The sequence below is a fragment of the Bombyx mori genome, chromosome 11, assembly GCF_030269925.1.
Source record: "Bombyx mori chromosome 11, ASM3026992v2".
NCBI classification, from domain to species: domain Eukaryota; kingdom Metazoa; phylum Arthropoda; class Insecta; order Lepidoptera; family Bombycidae; genus Bombyx; species Bombyx mori.
Genome location: NC_085117.1, coordinates 18,029,401 through 18,050,804, shown reverse-complemented (window position 1 = coordinate 18,050,804; position 21,404 = coordinate 18,029,401). Strand labels below are relative to the sequence as shown.

The 21,404-nt window shown below is 36.6% G+C and overlaps 1 protein-coding gene and 1 long non-coding RNA gene across 2 annotated transcripts; one reads left to right on the top strand and one right to left on the bottom strand.

Annotated features, from left to right (window-relative positions):
- Positions 1 to 635: 635 nt before the first annotated feature.
- On the bottom strand, positions 636 to 9,876 carry LOC101739480 (multiple C2 and transmembrane domain-containing protein). Its single transcript, XM_004932852.4, has 14 exons — positions 9,172 to 9,876; positions 8,322 to 8,505; positions 7,970 to 8,115; positions 7,307 to 7,447; positions 6,312 to 6,504; positions 4,722 to 4,897; positions 4,188 to 4,392; positions 3,968 to 4,113; positions 3,552 to 3,703; positions 3,374 to 3,429; positions 3,194 to 3,303; positions 2,970 to 3,079; positions 1,519 to 1,616; positions 636 to 820 (listed from the first exon to the last, which is right to left on the bottom strand). The coding sequence occupies exons 1-14, from the start codon at positions 9,588 to 9,590 to the stop codon at positions 764 to 766; spliced, it is 2,193 nt and encodes a 730-aa protein (XP_004932909.2). The 5' UTR covers positions 9,591 to 9,876; the 3' UTR covers positions 636 to 763.
- LOC134199742 (uncharacterized) lies at positions 9,740 to 13,156 on the top strand. The gene is made up of 2 exons (XR_009974362.1): positions 9,740 to 9,903; positions 12,568 to 13,156. It is a non-coding gene; the product is annotated as an uncharacterized LOC134199742 (long non-coding RNA).
- The last annotated feature ends 8,248 nt before the right edge of the window (positions 13,157 to 21,404 follow it).

The window sequence follows — 21,404 nt, the reverse complement described above, 5'->3', positions numbered from 1 at the left end:
CGGTGACCGGTGCTTGTGGTACCTTAAAACACCGTTAATGGATCGGGAAGATCCGTAATGAGTCATTTGTGCGAAGGTGATAAGTGTAGGTAGGGAAGCAATACATCCAACTATCACATAGTTACCGCTCTCCTAATGGATTTAGCGATTGATTGGACCAGTGATCGGCAACCTGTGTATATTATATATCATCTTGCCTTGTAATATACGAGTAAACATTAGTGAAACACAAGGCTATAAAAATATATTATTATGTTGAAAAAAAAAGGCTTTTTGAATAAATTTCAATTGTGTGTTATCTATGTATATTCGGCTATTTTGGTTGACAAGGTTGCCGTGACCACCGAGCTTGAATATTGAACCAAGACTTTGAAGTGCGATTCATGGCATGGATTTTGTTTAACACATTTTATGTTTTTGTTGGTAGGAAGTATTTTAAGTCCGGACGTGTAGGTATTATTTATTCTAGTCTATTTCGACCGCGAATCAGTCCCGTGTTCCGTTTCCTATATGGTATGAAATCATCATAATTTAAGTTAGTTCTCCCAGTCACCCTCGATATTTAACTCTGGAATTAATAAATATGTACCTACTTCAAGAAAGAGAGCAACGTCAATTTTAAAAAAGGAACAGAATTGGGACCGGAAACATCTTTATTGTTCATAATTCTGTACATTTCTTAAATTCAATTCCTTAACTTAATTTTACACTATTTATTTGATTTTAGAGGGTACGTGTTCCATAAGGGTACCACTTCAAATATTTATGGTTCTACTACGTCTTCCTCTGGTTCCTCCAAAGGTAGCTCTTCACAGTCAAGCTGAAAATAATGGTAACGTTGAGTGATTATTCAAAAACGACTGAAAATTAGTAAATAAGTTAAAGAATGCTTTTGAACGATGGCTTGTGAAACAAGATTCTTCATATTATATGGGTTACATGAGGGCTATTTCGAGAAGGACACTGTTTTTTGAACAGTAAATGAAATGAAAATTTATTATTTGGACCAAAAAAATATTGAATACTCTCTCTCTTGAAATTTCCTTAAACCAACTTATATTAATTTATTTCTTTATTAATAGAGAATCCTTTTGCAGTTTTTTGCAAGGTTGAGATAGCCGTTGGTTTTGAGAAAGATTCCAGTGCAACTAGGCCTTTTGTCTTAGGTAGGTGAACAATTTCACGGCCCACGGGGTCTTGAGTGATTAGCTGAAGCCTGTAGGGTGAATGCCCTTGTCTTGAGTCATGAGCTTACAGTCTCATTTGTATCGTATCACGATTGTCCGACCCTTCTAACCAGAACGCATGATTGCTTCACGACAGAAGGAGGCATGATGGAGTTACTTACTTATCCGGGCTTACAATACAGGGCGTGTTGTGTAAAATATTTCAACCATACAAACTCATGTTTCAAGGCGGTATTAACGTTGTGGTTTCTGAATAACGCTAATCACGCGAAAGCGGGTGGACAATGAGCTGTACCGTTTGTAATTCTTCTTAAGATCATTAGCTACTCACCAACGTTTCATCATCAGGTACTCGGGAGAGCAGATCCAGAATTTCATTATTTGGAATTCTGTTCGGCCTAAGAATTTTTCTTGTGAATTTGTGTACACCTTAAACATAAATTCTCTATTGTTATTTTATAAAAAAAAAAGGGTGGCACTCGGGAACTGCCACGGTAAAGCTATTGCATAGCATTTTTTGTCAACATATGCAATTATAATTAGACAATGATAATTTAATATTAAAACAATATTACAACAAGACCACGCTATATTAAACATTAATAAAAGCAAAACCTTAACTGTCCCCTTCACACTCATAAGCTAGACCGCGCGAAAGAGAGATGGGCAGACTTTTCATGATGCGCACGCAGTGTGACGTCGCGCCACGCGCTTATTCACAAACACTACACAAGCGCAACGTGTGAATGTGTTGAACGCCAGCTACATGGTAGGCGGAGTGAGGGGTGTAAGGTTTTTTCGTTACGGAATTTCATGAATTCGGTCGCCGCGCTCAAGGCCTGCGATAAAAGCTATGCAATAGCTTAAAAAAAAACATTCGTACGGAGACAATTTGGAGAATTTTTAAAATTAAGAGCATCCTTATTTCATAGAGGGACTGTGGCTTGAAACAAATGTTCCTAGGCTACATGCTTTCCTGTGATATAATGAAGTGTCCACGTTTGTAACGTAGATCGAGAGAAACTCCGACAGCAGCCACTGTTCCACTCAGGTGGATGAAGAGTATAGGTTACATCGTTCACACTGACCACAAAAATTGATAAACATTTCAAACTCAATTGATATATATTCAAGGACTTACGTCTTTAAAGTTCATCATCTCTTTGCTTACATAATATTATACATATTATTATTATTATTATAATGATAACAAGCACGCTCAAGTTGAAGTAACCGAAAGAAGAGTGATTTTTTTTGTCATGAACACTTATCGTATTTTATATAAATAGAGATAAACCTCAGTATTAATAATAGCATTAAAAACTAAAGTGACTTGAATGGATTCTCAAAATTTTATAAAAACTTAGCTTGTCGCTTTTTTTTCCTACCAATGCTGATAGCCTTTAGAGGCTATTTCAGCTTCGCCCTAACATGTAGGTGAAGCTCACGGGGCTCAAATCGGAGTAGTGCTAACACTGGCCCTAGCAAGAGCAGTGCTTCGCAGAATCTACCACCGGATCGGAAACGCGACCCACTGAGAAGATCCGGCGAGAAACTCGGTGGGCTGTGTCTGTGGGTTAATTCGCTCGCCGAGCCCTTCGTCGCAAGCGACGGGTTCGACGAGGACGGTGATCGGTGCTTGTGGTACTTAAAAGCGCCGTTAGTGGATCGGGAGGATCCGTAATGACGTGTTTTGGGCGACGTCGACGATTGTCTCTGATAACGTAATCTGATAAGAATGTTTGCTATCGATAATAAATATAAAGTCGATCAGGTACTTACCCCAACCCATGAAGATATATTTCACAGGAATCACAAACATTACGAAGGCGATAATTATGATCATGAATATGGTCAAGAAACTTAGGAAGGGTACTGTAAAGTTGAACAAACTGAAAAGAAAATAAAGTGTCAAAGTATGACAAGTGTTTGTTTTACTAGACGTATTAATCTAGTCTAAGTTCCAGTCGTATTGGTATCAGATTGTCATGTCATCATTCACTTACTTCTTTACTCTCTCGTGTAGACTCGCAAACGTTCCAATGAAATTCTGCACCGTCTGTACCATTTCCTGTAAACTTTGTATCTTTTGTCTCAAAGATGTGTTTTTTTCGTCCTAAAAGAAAATAAATGTCGGATTCAAATTACAATAGATTTATTTCATTAAAATATATAAATAATTTTACCTTCTCTTTCTTGGAATTATCATCTTCAATTGGCATTCCTTTGAAATAACGTTTCCCTTTAACATAAATATTAACTGAGTGAATACAATTTAACCCTAACATTCGTGTATTCAATAATAACGTAATTTAGTCACATTGCTAAATATTCACTATTGTCTAATACAGAACTGCTACTTACAGTTTACTAAATAGTATCTCGGTGGACGATACCAAATGAATGGTATCAATAATAGAAGTGGCAACATCCACATTTTGAAAAACCAACAAAATAATAGCCATAATGTGAGGGCTAATGCGTTTGATTTTCTTGATTCCCATTCGAAACATGTTCTAAAAAGGTAAGTGGTTTTTTAGGTTTTACTGGCCTATTAGAATATCAACTTAGGGCACATTTCAGAGTACAACTTGAGATATGATGGGGTCTAAACTTTATTGGAAAATGTTTTATTCTAGTCTAAAGTGAAATTGACAAATATTTGTCAATTCATATTTTCCATACGAATATATGTTATAACAATAAAATAAATGAATACATATAACATATTATAAACATATTATTTTCCATATGGAAAATGGGAAAAAGTCTGGACTTACTTAACGATCTGGATAGCATTTAGCACCCATGCAGTGACATATTTTGCCCTTGAGATATTCCTCGCAAAAATATGTCTATCGAATTTGGCTTTCGTTTCTAAATATTTTGTCTGTTTGGGTGTAAACGATCGGAGCGATGCTTTTGTCTGTAACAAGAATTATCGATATTAGAATTATATTTAGAGCTTTATTAACAAAATTATTAACGTAGGAAGCTTACGAGATTCCATGTGACTTTCATTTCTAACAGGATTCTAGGGTTCGTTCCTCTCGCTCTTTCTCTCTGCGTTGTGTGTTTCAGAGCATACCATTTTTTTACTCCGTTGTTAATTTTTAATAATGGTATTGTAATTTTTGCAATATCCTCAGATCTTTTTTCGTCATGTACTGTCACTTCTATTACTGAAGTAATATCATTTACAATGCTAAAAGCAGTTTTTATAAATTTGATTAAAATATGTCCAGACGAACAATAGAAATTAATTAGTACCTGGTATTCAATAAAGATTGATAGTTGTGCAACCCATCCAAGACTATGCTAAATCTGATCAATATGATCATTTCTGTTGAAAATTTATTACTGTTGTGTTTTTCCAATTCCAACAATCTAGAGTCCGTGCACAAGATTATGTGCGACGATTTATACTATTGTTTCCACAACGAGGACTATACCTATTATTAAATAATCCTTACTTGAAAAAGACAAGTTTCATTCGCCTCTTTTAGCAGAGGCATTTTAACACAAGATACTCACAATCTAAATAATTTCATCCAATTAGGTTCATTCGTTTTGATTTCTGTATGTGTTTGTAACCTTTCATTATCAAGTTCTAATATGCAACACGTGTCCTGAGCATGTAATCCTTTAGCTCCGTATACCAACACAGATAACCAGCCAACTTCGTTTGAATTCCCGATATGGTACCATGCCTTAAAATTAGCAATACGTGTTGTAAATAAGGGGAAGAACGCATAAATTTCAGATCGACTTAAATTATGTCACTTTCGAAATTTGCATGGGAAACCGCGTGTCTCGTAGGAGTGGGTGATATAAATCGTATATAGATTCAATATCTATATATCGCAGCAATATCGTTGAATCCGATATCGCCCCGCACGAAATCTATATATCGATATCAGCCGATACACGATATTGCTCGATGTGATGCGCATCGCCATATCGTACCGATTCGTGAATCGACATCTATATTTCGATATCAGCCGATACACGATATTGCTCGATGTGATGCGCATCGGCATATCGTACCGATTCGTTAATATCAGCAATATTCGTTTGGTTCGTATCGAATCGGCCAGAGTGAGTGAGCGCACGATAGGGATATCATGTGATGAATGAAACAGAAACAGGCATTATCCATACAATTGTAAACCTTATATTTAAGTCCATATGTCTGTAGATTATTCTTAGCGTATCAGCAGGATACAATTAAGGAAAGAAGTTTCAACTTTCGACCTTAACTTGAATGCAGTATAGCCTATTTGCATCGTTGAATTTAATTTCACGCGCTTTGACCTTGAACTAGAATTTTTGGACAAGTGTTTATAAATACTTAAAAGTTTTTTGTGTTTGATTTTTAAAGTACACATTTTTCTATTTTTAGTTGAATCCAAATAATTGAGTTTATTTCTTGTGTTTGTATTAAACTTTTGAAATCTACACTCTTTTGGTATATTTTGTAATTTTAAATTAAGACACAAAATACTAAAAACTGAAAATAATGTAGCCAGTCCTAAGCCTGGTAAAAGCATGAAGGAAAGTTTTTTTGATATCTTTATTTTCATGTTCTTTTTATTACTTTAAGATCATATTATAAATTGATATCAGAAAACCAACCGTATAACGTTGACTAAAATCTATATCTACTACGATATTATATCAGCGTATCGTTTCAAATCTCAAATATCATGAATCGAGAAAATCTACTAGCATCCATCAATATATAGATTCAGAAAATATATAGATTCAATATCCGATATTGATCCTCGATATATAGATACGATTCGATACGCGGCAAAACCGATATTACCCACTCCTAGTGTCTCGTGCCCTGACGAATAGGATATAAGTACGCATTTGAAGTATCTTTTCTAAACAGTTTTGATTTCATTGCAACAGACTCAGAGATCAAGGCTAAAGAGATATGTACATCGTAATTTCCTTGGATTTTGGTAATAACTGATCTACCTATCTACGCCAATTAAAAAGAGAGAATATAGGTCTCGATGCTAATGATGATGATAGTTTACAAATCTAAGCCTGACCAATTCTTTAAATCTCAACAGAACTATTTTAAGAAACAAAAAATATGTTATGTGGTCTTACAAATTTCTTTTTGACAACATCGAGCTCCTTGGTTGTTGCTTCATAATCTTCTAAATCTGCGATGGTATTGTGTAACGGTATACCGCTGATTGTAATTAATAGAAAAATTTGTACTACGGATATTTCCCCTTCTATCTTGAGACGCATTTCATGTGTCTTCTCTTTATCCAAATTATTCAGATCTATTATAGTCCTAAAATAAAAAGGTTACATTAGTAAATAGCTATCTATATCAGCAAATTTTACGAGATATCGATCTCATCCTTAAATGGGTCAATCTTATCAAACGTTTTATTGTAACGATTTGTTTGTTACTACCAGCAATAGCATTAGCAACAGCCTTTTGTTTTATTCTATTAATTCGCACTAGGTCAAAGTTGTATTGATTAGTTATTTTTGAATGTGCAAAATTATTTTCTTAATGTTATGAGTAACGCCATCTATCGCCGAATACTCGAACGAATATAGAAGTATCTAGTAGCACATAGAACGCTCAAGAAGTACAACGCCATCTATTGACAGATAGTGGAAACTACTACTAGAGATGTGTGGAATATTCTTGATAATTCTAGGGATGAGGTATTGACTATAAAAGGGTTGCAGGGATGGCACGCAGTCAGTCAGTAATCGGAACTACTCGAAGCGAAACAGCGAACGGATCACCTGAAGCGAAGCGGAACAAGTGAATTGAGAGTTTTAAAGTGTTTTTTGAACGTTTCAAAGTGTTTGTTGAGTATTTTAAGTGTTCTAAGTGTTGAATACAGTTTTTAGTTGTACTTTGGTGAAATTTTATTTATCCCGAATCCCAGCGCGTAACATTAATAATCAAATATCGGGATAGCACGGCTTCAGATTATTTGCAGTCATATTTACGTATTTACAAATATTTCAAAGCTTTACGAAAGGTATGGATCACGTGGGCGAAAATGATGTTTCACTTCGATTAATTAAGAAAATAAAATCAATCAGTAAATGGAATTGATTTCTATAATTACCTGCCAATACAGAAATCTTTATCGCACAGAGACAACTCAAGCAAATGGTCTTCGTACATACTCAAACTGAATAGTTCTTGCCATTTCAATTTAGTTGTATTCCCTTTTGCTGTCTTTGACTTATGTTTCTCAGTTCCCAATCTGTAAAGTTCAAGCTTGTTATTTCAAGTTATAATGGCAAATGATACAAAGGATACATATTTTACATTCCGTCTCACCTGTACTACTAAGAGATCGCTAATTCATGTTAAACTTTTATCAAGACAGTCAATCAAAGTTGGTCTAATTTCAAACATTTGTGACCGTAATGTTAACTGTGTGTTGTTTATTTCTGAGTGGGCATTTAGAGTTGTAAATTAAAAGAAAAAGGCGGTACTTTAATAATGAATCGGCAAGAAGAAGTTTTTATATATAAGATTTTTCTCTCTTTTCATCGTTTTCTCATCGCATTACATTTTGTACCATCAGAAATTTAATCGAATTAGTGTTATAATCTTTTTTTTATTTTTAACAGTTACAATACGTTTATTTTGCGCACTTATCACTGCAACAGATTAGAACTAATGTATTTGCTAATCAAGCAATCTTTGGCTTCGATAAGAGAAGGAAATTTTTAAGCTTAGATATTTTTTCAAGTCATGATAACTTATGATTTGGTTGTACCTAAATCGACAAAATAACATACGGGTTCTTTCTTCGGGGCCTTCAGTCTCTAAATCTGTAGCGTCGATCAGTGCAATTGTTACAGTACCCAATTTAGTCTTCTTTAAGCTCCTCAAATCCTGTTTAGTCGTATTACTCAAAATAAACTGCAAAAGAAAGGAAGTTTTAGTAAACGATCCACCAGATAATGTAATTGCCCCTCAAACTCGGATCGATTTCAATAAATTAGTTCGGAGCACAATAAATTCGAATGCTAAAAAAACGGCTCCCGGGAAATAGCAGTTTTGTAAACATTTAAAAGAGCTTTAAGAACCGAGATCCGGAACGACTTGAAACGTAAATACAAAAAGACCTTTTCAACTTTGTCACGATGTTCCCTTTTCCTGTCCTTGTTCGGATTTTTTACTTTTTCCTCTCGCCAACGTTTTTCCTTGACAGCGGATATTTTTGAACCAATTCTATTGCGAATCGAAATCTTCGGGGGAGTCGCCGGGGGCGTGAGCTCACCGTCGCTCCCTGAAGCTACTTCATTTAATCTGTTAATAATAACTGAATTGTTATTAACAATATACATTAACATACTTATGATATATACTTATGTTCATTAATAATAATAATAATAAGCATTTATTCCAAAGATAAATTAGGTACAAAAAATAAAAACAAAAATAACGAGGCTTGGAAACGGTTAGCGGCTCAGCAATGCCTAACAATCAAATCAAATCAACACGCTGCGAAGAGCTTCCCCCTTCTCAACGTCCCTCCAGCAGCATACACGCCCCTGCCCTGCGTGGCAGGGAGCTTCTGCCTGGGTAGTGGGGTTCGCCCCGAAGCCCGTCCCGTGCCCCGTAAGGGGGTACGACGACCTGTTTGATTTTGTATGCCTAACAGTAAAGAAACAATCGGTACTGCGGCGCTGATCTTCCGCCAGCACCTGCAGAGTGACGCGCACACGAGTATCAGACCGACCAATCGTTATGTACTTGAGTTTAGCAAATTATTTCTTTCCTTTTTTTAAATTGGAACATGTTATACTTTGTTAAGGAAGCTGAATTTAAACAAACACAAGTACACAAGAAACTAATATATAAAAAAAAACAAGAATAAAATAAAAAATGTTACGAAATTTAAAAATGTCAATATTGTAATAAGTTTTATATTAGAAGTTATTTTTAAATGGTATATTTCAAGTATGCACTTACGACTCAAGACTCATTTTAGAAAAGTCATCTCCAAAGAATTTATCTTCCCTGCCATTTTCGTACTTTTCAAGAGGAGTAAACCCTTCGGACTCGGAAATACTAGCTTCTTTGAAATCAACATATTCAAGATTAGCGTCATTCCTATTCATGTCTTTAATTAGCAATGTATGCTTTTCCAAGGAACTATGGTTCTGAACTTCTTCAAAAATTTCGTCCGACTCCGCAGTTATATCCAAAGTGCTTGCGAATTTGATCTCTTTAAAGGCATAATCATCTTTAAGCGTCGACAGTACGTCAACGGATTTTGATTTCTCCAGTTTCCATTGCATCTCTTCATATTTCCTTTGTATCCTCTCGTGCAGTTTGGCGAAATGTGTCTTCTTAAAATCACCGAAGTGACTTTTAGCTCTTTCACCCATTTTCACTGAGCAATTTTTTTATTTTTTATTTATTTAACTATCGTTAACATAATGGACGCGAACTTGGTTTGGCATTGGAAACGATATTACATCGTTGGATTTATTTTAGATAACGTTATCATGTTATTGATTATTTTGACCAAAATACTATCCTTTGTCAACATTGTACATATTTGCTGGGATTTTGTGATAAAGAAATGTAATTTTCTGTGATGATTTTATGACGTTGAAGTAGTGGCGATGGGTGATGGCTAACTGGTTGGCTTGGTTTGACTTAAGATGAACATATCTAAAAATCAATATCTGACTTAGTGTGAGTATAACTTTATTTTGAAGCGTTTAATCCTTAAATCTATCGATATTTATATAAAAATCAAGGTTTGTCAGCCGTCCATTTGATTGTCATTAAACTTCGTTTCGGTAGCTAGTAATGGCGATTTCAGCTTGCCACTGAAACTTACCAGTGAAATTGGATTTTGGTACGATTAAGACATGATGTCGGAAAAAAAAATTGTTACTGTATTTATGATCTGGCAAAATCATATATATATTTTTTTACTAGATTTATTTACTAGATAGATGGTTGACTAGGTCATCGTCGATCTGCGATAACGCAAATACCGGCATTCACCTTGAGACATGTAGTCACAATCTACATTGTATTACACCTTGGGTTTTCTCAATACGCCCTTCCACCAGTACCATAAATCATGTTAACAGTAATTCTGAATGCAAGTTTTCGGTCCACTACGTATTTAGTTACTTAGCGTAAATTAAGTTTTGTAACGATATCAAAATAATCATCACCTTTTAAGCCACTATCACTAAGCCAAAGAAGCCTAAAAATAAATAAACTAGTCTACAAATGTGAATCATGAACAGAATGAATCATTTTTACCTTGGCCAAACTTATCGAGTCATCTATACGTTTCGTAATTGAAATCGCGCCATTAATGTTATAATTCTTACCGATTCATGTTTGGAATTACAGTAACTGTTTTGATTTTGTAAAAAAAAACAAAACGATAGTTTAATGAAATCTCGAAACCCGTTAGTGCTGCCTGCCGGTACTTGACAAGCTTCTCTGGATTTGTAGCAAAACTATAGCCCACTGAGTTTCTCGCCGGATTTTCTCAGTGGGTCGCGTTTCCAATCCGGCGGTAGATTTTTCGAAGTACTGCTCTTGCTAGGATCAGTGTTGGCAACTTCGCCAGGTTTAAGCCCCGTGAGCTTACCTACTCGTCCGGTAACGCTAATATAGCCTCTCAAGGCTATCAGTACAGGGAGGAAAAAAAAGGAAAACCATTTTTGTGTCTTAACAACAATCATGCGAGGAGACAATATATAATCATACAAGCTTCGCTGGATTTATAAGAAAACTGTTTTTGGGTCCTCACAGAAATCTTACGAGGAGACAATAGACAATAATAAATGCTAAAAAGCTTTTATATATTTTATAATTGTCTCTTTGTGTGGATGGGTGGACGACCTCACCCTTAATCTGGTGTTAAGCAGTTCTTAAGACATGAGGTCTAAGACTAGTATAATGGATGTCCCATCTATGGAACCGAAAAGGTTGGCTGCCTTGCGGCAAAAATAGGTAGGGCGATGCTACTGACTCTACCAATAAGAATGCAATATAGTTAATTTTTAGAGGTTTGGTTTTTATTACGCGGCACTAATCCTTCATAGTGAAAGTAATTCGTCATTATGTACGTATTTCATTGGGGGGAAGCCCTGCCGGGAATTTACTGTGCTTATACAGTTCTTGTTTACTTTAAGTGATTTCTCTGAATCGGGGAGATTAATGAACTCTATTCAGTAGGCAGTGAATTTAATTTGCAATTTTGATTTCGAGGTCCGTTTACAGAGTTCAGCAATTTGGACATTATTCCGTTCGAGGACAATAAGTATTGTTCCGCCGACTTGGAGATTGGTAAATTATTTGAAGTGAAATGACCTCGGTAATTATGAATCATAAGTCGCTTAATATATCGAGGGTTAAAAGGTTATTTGGTTTAAGCGACATTTCGCTTAATAAGCGACATTTATCTTTGTAATTAAGGGTCCGTTTAATTTGGTATTAGCGTAAACAATTCTATGTTTTTCATTAACATTTAAACTTAATTTAACTTAAATTACTTTTTAACTTATTTTTTTTAATTTTTAATTAATTTAACTTAAATTAAACTTAATTTAACTTAAATTAACTTTAATTTAACTTAAATTAAACTTAATTTAACTTTAATTTAACTTAAATTAGCTTTAATTTAACTTAAATTAACTTTAATTTAACTTAATTTAACTTTAATTAAGTTTAAATGTTAATGTTAAATTTTAAGGTCGCGAGGACCGAACCCGACTTCCGCGGAACCAGGTTGTTGTACGACTACTGTTACTGTTTGTTCAACTGCAACTTTAAATAAAAGTGCAGTGTGGCGTTATTGCTTTTTGCAGTAGGCTGCGACTTGGCTCTGCCCCTGGCATTGCTGAAGCCCATGGGCGACGGTAACCACTCACCATCAGGTGTGTCGTATGGTCGTCTACCTACAAGGGCAATAAAAAAAATGGCTTGGTAAGATGTTCGGTCGTATTACACCGAACGCGCAATTTGACGATCTATAGCAGGGGCTCCCAAGCTTATTTTGTCTACTGCCTACTTTGAGAATAAGTTATCTTTTAGCGCCCCCATTTTTTCACATACTTCAAAACACTATAACGAGAGCTCTCAGTCGGTGTCTAAGAATCCTCCTAGAAGAAATTACAAATCACCTCCCAAGCTTCTACACAACGCTCCCATTTTTTTCTGGGTCTGTTACCGCCCCCCTTTAGGCCCGGAGCGCCCACAAGGGGGCGTTATCGCCCACTTTGGGAAAGGCTGATCTATAGGATAGTCTATCTCCACATTGGCGTTTAGGTTTGCTGGATAAATAATTAAATAATATTCATCTACATTATTTATAATTTGTCCTTCCAGATCATCATTATCATCATTAGCACCGCCGACAGAGAGGGCTGGTGGTCGTGGCGCTGATGACCGCCGGTCCGGCGTCCCTAGTGGGAGGGTGATGGGAGAGATGTGCTCCGCACTAAACGCTTCACTTTCCCCCTTTGCCTTTTCATGAGTTCTGTCTCATGCGAGGTTTGGACGTTGGTTGTTGAACGACAGGAGGTTTTAGTCGGTTCGACTCCAACATGCTCCACCCGCCATCCCCAGTGGAGGGCGGAAGTCCGGCGATTTACTCCTGACCAAAAAAAGATGTGTGGTGTCGTGGGACACCGGATAGGAACGAAGTTCCTTATTATAAAAATGGTAATTTTAAGTTCTATTCGAGGTATAAAGGAAATAAAACTGGAGGTTTGGCAACAACCCACGGTCATTCGGTAACGTGCGAACTTATTGTGGTACACTTCATTCACGGTTGTTTGCATACGAGTTAGTGTATTGCGCAAACGAACGCTCTGAGATCGTGATCAATGAATGATAAAAAAATATGTTATTTTTTGTACGTTATTACAAAGTTAAGTCGTACACTGTGTGCATTACTAATAAAAAACTTACGTTACGGACATTTTTTCCCAGTTAGGGTACCTCTCCGCATCGTCCCATAAGGAACGTCGTTCCAAAACAAAAAACATCATTAACACCTCCGCAGATGAAAATATAATGTATTCATAATGAAATTGAGACGAATGTTTGTTCTCCAAACACGCAATACTGCAAATTCATTTTGGAGCTGCATTTGTGCGGTAGAGCATTGGGCATGTTCAAAGAGAGCTCGTTTGGGAGGTTAAGAGGAAAGTTTCATCGGACTTGGGCATTCGCTTCGCCGCGTCGTTCGCATTCAACTCTTGAACAAGTGGGGCGGGCCGCTCCGATGAATCATGAAATGGTTCGGAACTTAATTCCATTTTTGTCATTTGTGTTTTATAATAAACTAGCGGCCCGCTCCGGCTCCGCTCGGGTCTTTAACGAAAATTTAAACGATATTTGACGTCGTTTTATTTATTTAAATAAAAGAACACTTATTGCGGCATAACTATAATAGTTAGATATATGCTGTCGCGGCACTAGTTGTAAATAATGTGTTCTACAAAGTCATAGTACGTTATTTTATTCTATCATCAATAGTTTTCGCAGGGCACGCGATGTAAAGAATATTTTAGGTAATTTTTTTACACCTTGAATTACATTATTGGAGATTTAGTAAGGATCCCTATTTTTTTTTCAAAAAAGATTATAGCCTATGTCACTCGGGAATAGTGTAGCTTCCAAACAGTGAAAGAATTTTTCAAATCGGTTCAATACTTTCGGAGCCTATTCAATACAAACAAACAAACAAATCTTTCCTCTTTATAATATTATAGTATAGTAATATAGCAATAAGCTAGCCGTACTCGCCCGCTTCGCTTGGCATTTAAAATTAACATTATTATTTATTGTCATTATTATTATGGATTCCAACACCCATATAAATATTCCTATCCAGTATATGTATTTTCTACATGGATACCAAGTTTCAAGTCAATCAGATGCATGGTTCAGTAGTTATAACGGAACATCCGTAAAAACCACTGTAGATTTATACATTAATATAGTTTACACACAATATTATATATTTAACGGCTTCTCACTGCGATTTTCACATTTCATGACCCCATAATAAACTTGGTATCCATGTAGAAAAGACATGTACTTAATGGATGGGCTAATATTTATATGAGTGTTGGACTCTATAATAATAATAATGACAATAAATAATAATGTTAATTTTAAATGCCCAGCGAAGCGGCCGAGTACGCCTAGTATACAATAAATCCGGAATAAATGTATAATTTAAATCAATGTTCTGTTGAACCTTAACGCACTTGCTTATATGGATATCATATACCATTCTGTTTATTATCTTTGTTTATTCAAAATTACGTTCATTCGTCAAGATTCATCAAACATATTTTTCAATTTAAAGAATCTATGAGCCAGTCTGACACCAGAACGCTTCGGCGAAATAACAGAAATGGCTGTCATTTTCAATTATATTAGACTAACGAAGTGCTAATAATTGTAACACTATCAAACAGATATACAAACCTACATTCATAATAACTTATTTTGATTGTAATCCTATAGCAATTCCACTATGTATTTCTTCGTTAAGACATTAGTTAAAGGCGCGACATATTTATGAGTTCCAGTTTGGAGAGTAGAATTCCATTGTAAGACAATTGGGTATTTGAAAACATTTTTTTTTTGTGATAAATGGAAAGATCATATATTAGTTTTATAACAAAACAATTTTTTTTCTATCGCAATAATTCAAAAGTTGTTGTTCAACTACATTTTTTGAATAGTCTACTTGTGGCAAATATGTAAATTCGCGACTAGGCATCTGACTTCTTTTGCTAATATTCATGACAGAAGGTGGTCTACGCATCAGTCAATGAGTGAGTAAGGAGCATTTCCGTCAATGGATACTTGTTGATATGACCAAATTTAGTCAAAATCTCTTCTAAAAGTATTCTCCAATCTCCCCCTGAATCAATTTCATTAGCAATTTTATAATCTTACACTTTGCTAAGACAAAGTTTGTTTGAAGGACGATCGTAAAGTACTTAAAATAACGTAGTTTATTGATGGTAGGACGTCATGTGAGTTTTTTCCCTATTGGCTGATAGCCTTAGAGGCTATTCCAGCTATGTCTTGACTGCTTGATTAAAATTGCGATCGACTCAGCAGATCCGGCGAGAAACTCAGTGGGCTGTGTAGTCATAGTCGACGAGTTCGACGAGGACGGTGACTGGTGTTTGAAGAGCTTAAAAGCACTGAGAGTGGATCCGGGGGATTTGACAACACAGGTTTCAAGCGACGGTGGCTTTGTTTTTTAAATTTTAGGTCATACGTCTGTTGGCAACTCCAACATTTTAGTATGGAAAATAAAATTATATGATTGGCAACATTTTTGATGTCACTCTCTTCCTTTTTTACTTTTCACCGCAAGCGGACGTGTTTATTATATCCATAAAATATCAAGTGTATAAACATACAAATAAACCGTATTGCAGCAAAAAGCAGAAGGTTTCTTTATCATCAGCAACCGGCCCATACAGCCCGCACCAAAACAACCAACTATACGAGCTACCCGTAACGCCTTTAAAATATTATTAAATCTAGATTAATAGCAAATATTCTTCAACTCGGTTATTTCACGGTTCTCGAACTATACCAGATTCTTCGTGATCATATTGTGAAGCTCGCTTTTTTGTTCCCGCATAAAACGTCTTTGAAGCTTAGTGCTGGAGTGTTAAAAAAATATAGAGGAGTCACGAGTCACTCTCTGATTTAGGGAGAACTGAACTCCTACTTTACGGCACTATCAAAACTGTTCTCATGTCCGGCACTTCTATTGGCATCAGTTGAACTATTTTTATTCGCATACAGGATGTAGCTTTGCATTCTCAGGTCACATCAGATCAATAGCAACGATGACGTTGAATATTAGAATATCGTCGTTGTCAAGCCAAAATCTGTAATGTGCACTTTTTGAGATTTTTACTTTTTGACCCTTTCGTATAGTTCACAGCCCTATCTATCTACTGTATAAAAAACTGTTATGTGTCTATGCTCTATGCTTTAATATTTATCTATAGCTTTCATTTGATATAGTTCTTAAAAATTAACCATTTATATAAAATTTTACACGAAAATGTTTTTACTCGTTAAATCAAAATAGAGGTTTTGCACATAGCAGATTTTGGTTTGACAGCGACGATATGTCATTAATTTTTGATCGCGTTAAATCGCATCGCATTGTATTGCTGCATGACCTTTGATTTGTTATAAAAAAAAAAATGTAATTTAAGTGTTTTTCATCTCGTATCATATCAGTTACCGTTTACAACCTATGAATAAAAGTTCTCCGGAGAAAGGGACGATCGTCTCGTCTTCTAGAATGGATTATCAGAGACATCTGGGCTTTTTCGTCCAATCCCTAATAAAACCGGATAGGGGTCATAAATTTTGAAGATTTACCAATGCCGCAACTGAGGGTAGTTTTTTTCGCACTGAAGTTTTTATGGTTGCATTATAAATCGCGGTTATGGGTAGATAGATAACAATTTGAAATCGTGGGGACCACAGACCATAGACAATTGATTTAAAATGTATACTATTATACTGGAGAAAATCCTAGTTTGGAGCTAATGAATGCGAAAGGTTAAAAAAAAGCAATGTCACGTCACAAGTTGGAAACACAATTTTTAATGTTATTCCTCAGTCGGTTAACATTTTTACTTACATTAAAGAACAAAATAAATAAATAAATGTAATGATTAGAGATACATACATCATCTTTAAGTACGATTTTTTACTTTCGAAGTTCTTGTGTAAATTATTTTTATAATCTTTTATCTAATCAAGTAAATTAAATTATAAAAACTTAAATTAAATTAGGGTCCGTTTTGTGAAGGCGATGCTCGACTTCTACGAGTCCACCATCGGAGGCGGCGGAGCGAGAGAGGGAGAGCTCTTCCCTTTCTGCACCGATCCATCGCCGTCGAGCCGCGGGCCGGAGGCGGGAATACGCCCGTACCTCCCAGCCCCTGTAGGGGGCGGCCTCCCCCCGCTGAAGGTCAAGGGGCGACCTGAGGGGTTAGAGGCCGCGCCGTGCGCTACCAGCACTCTAGCGCGCTGCCGAGGAGTAATAGAGCGACCGGTCGACGGTGTATCGCGTCCCGACCCGGCAGGCTGGTTGTGGTCCAGCGGGGTATTCCGGGACACCAGCGGCACCGTCTGGGCGGCCTGACGGGCTGCCGTACCGAGACGGCTGACGTTTCAGAGCCTTCGATTCGCCTCGAAGGCTCCGTCGGCTGGGCGTCCTTGGGGTGAGCCGCGCCGTCTGGTTGTAGTGTTGACCGCGGTAACCCCCCTACCTCATCCGGGTTCTGGCCTCGGAGGGGATCGGACGTTGGGTGTAAGAAAAAAAAAGTGTCCGTTTTGTAAGCTGTAGGTAATACGTCTTCAAATGTTTTATTTTAGCAAATCGCAGTCTCTGCCCGATGGAGCCGATTGATTTCGATAAAAAGACTTCATTTCGCGTGGGCGTTTGAAACCGCGCAGTTAAAACGCAAGACATAGTATGTCTCGTGCGAATCCGCGCTAGGTACAGTCCTTCGGCAATCAAATTGTGATCAACTAAACGTGGAGAGAATTTTTACGTATTTCTGTCGTGAGATGTTGAAAATTAATCATTTTTCGGTTATGCGAACAGTACTGACTCAGTTTCGGGTATCCCATAATGGCAGTTGCCATTTGGAGGTGAATGGAAATGCATAAATCAACATAAATTTAGTTCTTAATGTTGAAACTTTAAGGAATACAAGCTACACAGATATTACTGATATCACGTATCAAAGTTAGACGAGTGAATCTAATGAAGAAATTCGATACATTTTAAAATTTTACTACAAAAAACGATAAATTGGATGCAAGCCGCGAAAAAAATTGCGATGTTATGGACCGAGTGCAGTGTTTGTGAGAGTAGCACGGTTTAGGTGTTTTCAATCCGGAAATTTTGATAGGTGCAAGTCGCTCTGGTCGCCCTATTACGTATAAAATGGATGCCATTTTTGAAAAAGTGGAGCAAGATCGGCATATCAGTAATTACAATGTAGCTGAAGAACTGGGAATTGACCACAAAACAGTTTTGACGCATTTGAAAAAACTGGTGCAGTAGAGTTCAGAATCCATGGTCCTGCCTGTTGGTAACAGCTCATAATGAATAATGCCCTACTAATCCCACCACACACACAGCACCACCTTGTTGCGAGTTAACCCGGGTTTCACCAGTCTGTGAAGCATGACCGGCCTTTGACGACCTTTTTCGCACGCTCTTGTCGTACGTGACCCAGTTCTTCAGCTACGTTGTAATTACTAATATGCCGATTTTGCTCTATCTTTTCAAAAAGGGCATCCATTTTATCCGTAATAAGGCGACCAGAGCGACGTGCATCTTTGACATCAAAATTTCAGGATTGAAAACGCTTAAACCAAATTTGTGCTACTCTCACAGACACTGCACTAGGTCCATAAACATCGCAAATTGTTTTTCGCGGCTTGCGTTGCATTTTTACCTTTTTTGTAATAACATTTTAAAATGTATCGAATTTCTTCATTCACTCATTATGACAGTCCGAAAAATAAATAAAAATGACACATTTTCCTAATTTGAATTTAGAATTATCTTCTTTAAAATTTAAACTTTTATTAATACCTTTAAATTATCTTTACCTTTAAATGATAGTTCATTGCATACATACTATAATGCGAAAAGACTTTGTCCCCAACCTGTTCAAACCAAATTAGGTGAGCTCGCTGCTAAAAAATGTATTTATTTGTTATAAATTTACAGTGAATTAGTATATTGTATCTTGTAAGTATCTAGTGTAAGGTAGTCGAATTCGAAATCGATAAAAACAACACAACATTTTAACGGATCAAGTTCCGCAAAATCGTTAATTAATTTAAAAACAAAATTTCATATTCAAATCATAATATTATATTTGTTTCATAGAATACGTTTTGCGGACTGGAGTTTATGTTCCAAAACGGAAGCTCTCGGTTTAATCAGAAGGGATTTGGAACTCTAATTGAAAGGATCCCGCGGCGCGGATACGAATTTAAATAACCTTCTTTAAATTAATATTAGAACGACGAAAGAAATTATTTTCAAGTAGCTATACACGCTTTTTTTATAATAATACTTTTTATGTTTTTATTAATGTGAAACTTTAATTATTACATCGTCTCAAACTTTTTCGTCTGTGTGTTGCGTGTCGCGTGACGGTCGGCAGCTCCTATAGTTCGCAGCAGCTGACCGTGTAGTGTATAGACTATTACACATTTGTACCAGTGCTCCACTCTATTTTGTTTTTGTCTTTGTCAGTGTTTAATGTAAATATCGTTTGTCAGAGTTAAATGTCTATAATGTGAAAAAAAGTTTCACTTTTACCGTGGTTTCATAAAACCACACAATCCTTATATATATATATATATATCCTGTAACACTTTATATATATGTCGCATCCGGGTCAATAGTTCGGAATATCAACGTTACAATAACGTCAAAGTGACAGAATGGCCGTGTCGTGGATAACGACTTTTAGTAATATTAAGACGGTGGTTTTGATTATTATTTTAAATGATGAAATGTTGTTTTGATAAATATCACAAAATGAAGGGTAGACTCCGTAACGCCACAGTATAAAATGGCGGTACGTGGACAGAGTCGTGGCATTCCGTGTCAGACAGTCATTCAGTCCGTTTCGGACGGTCGGTCCGTCTCAGTCAGTGAGTCTCTGGCAGTCAGTCAGTCGGTCTGTCGGTATGTGCAACGAAACTGTCGGTTTATCCTGTCATTGTGAAAGTTGTGTGTGTTGAGTTTCAATAATTATTATTCAAAAGGTTTTATTGACTTTTATAAACTGAGTGCAACCAAATACGATTGATGACGGAAACTACCGCTCAGCCATCCCTCGCGCTGTCGCCGACATATATATATATTATCAAACACTATATATTACCGATTTTCAGAAAGTCTTTATATGTTGGTAAATTTGAAGAGAGAATGCTTTAAATTTGAATTGAAGCAGCCTACTTCCAATGTAGCATTCGCTATAAAACCAAAGTGCGCTTGGTGCGGGTACTGGTCCATCCCATATTCCTCTACGGAGCGGAGCGGAGCGGAGACATGGTGCACGAAAAGCCGCGATGGCAAAAAGATCGATACCTTTGAATTGTGGGTGTGGCGGAGGATGCTACGAATACCGTGGACTGCTATGAGAACTAACGAGTCCATTCTAAGAGAGCGAAGCATCCCAAAAAGGGGCTCTTTTATCTACCGGGAACGTGTTATGAGCTTCTACGTACACATCATGTGGTCTTCCAGACATGAATTAGAGAAGCTCATAATTGCAGGTCGCATAGAAGGCAATCATACCGTGGGCAGAACACTAGCCAGATGGTCAGATCTAGTAAGAGAAGCACTTGGTGGTAGTCTGTACCATGCGGTCCGTGCCATCCATGATCGGGCACAGTGGAGGAAAGTCACATGTGGTCGCGATCCTCAGCAGTAAGGGAACGATATAGAAGACTTCCAACGCGTATCAGTCATCCAATTCGATTTGAAAACTAAACAGGTGTCATACAATTTTTATAAATTTTGTCGCACTCCCCAAACCCACCTGCTTATTTAACTATTTCCTTTCAATACTTAGGGTCTGACCACAGCCGAAATCTTCGTTCATCTTACAATCTTCTTCTTCGCTGTCCTCCACAGACTTTTTACATTCTTCCTTCACTATTTAATCTTTTCCTCTATGGAATGCGCTCCCACTCAAAATAAGGTTGGCCACTACACGTGAAGCGTTTAAGACGAGGGTTTGAGAACTGTTTCTCAAAGAGTTAGCAGAATCATTTAATTGATAATATTTATTTTTTATATATATTTTATATGATGTATTTGTGTCTATAAATATTATGTATGTTATATATACACATATGTTTAAGTAATATCACTATCACACTACACCTACCAAGGCTCATCTCTGCACCCCCTAAGGTAGACTGTCAGAGAATGCCTATGGCTTTAAGTCCGCCTTTATACTGTCTAGTATATAAAGTTATAAATAAAAAAAATAAGAAAATATAATTTCGATTTCAATTATTCTCACTCGATTCTCAAAATCGTTGGCTATGTTCACGTTCTGATATCAATGGGTCCCAGCAAACAGACTACTCAGCCTCTGCAAGTACAATAT

Bases quoted from the DNA above. Each gene is read 5' to 3' on its own strand.
- LOC101739480 (XM_004932852.4), bottom strand. From the start codon at position 9,590: ATGGGTGAAAGAGCTAAAAGTCACTTCGGTGATTTTAAGAAGACACAT. The intron at 8,116-8,321 runs GTCTTTTTGTAT...TTTCTTTTGCAG, and splicing joins ATCGTGACAAAGTTGAAAAG to TTTATTTTGAGTAATACGAC. The intron at 3,430-3,551 runs GTAAGTAGCAGT...TTTATGTTAAAG, and splicing joins GAGATACTATTTAGTAAACT to GGAAACGTTATTTCAAAGGA.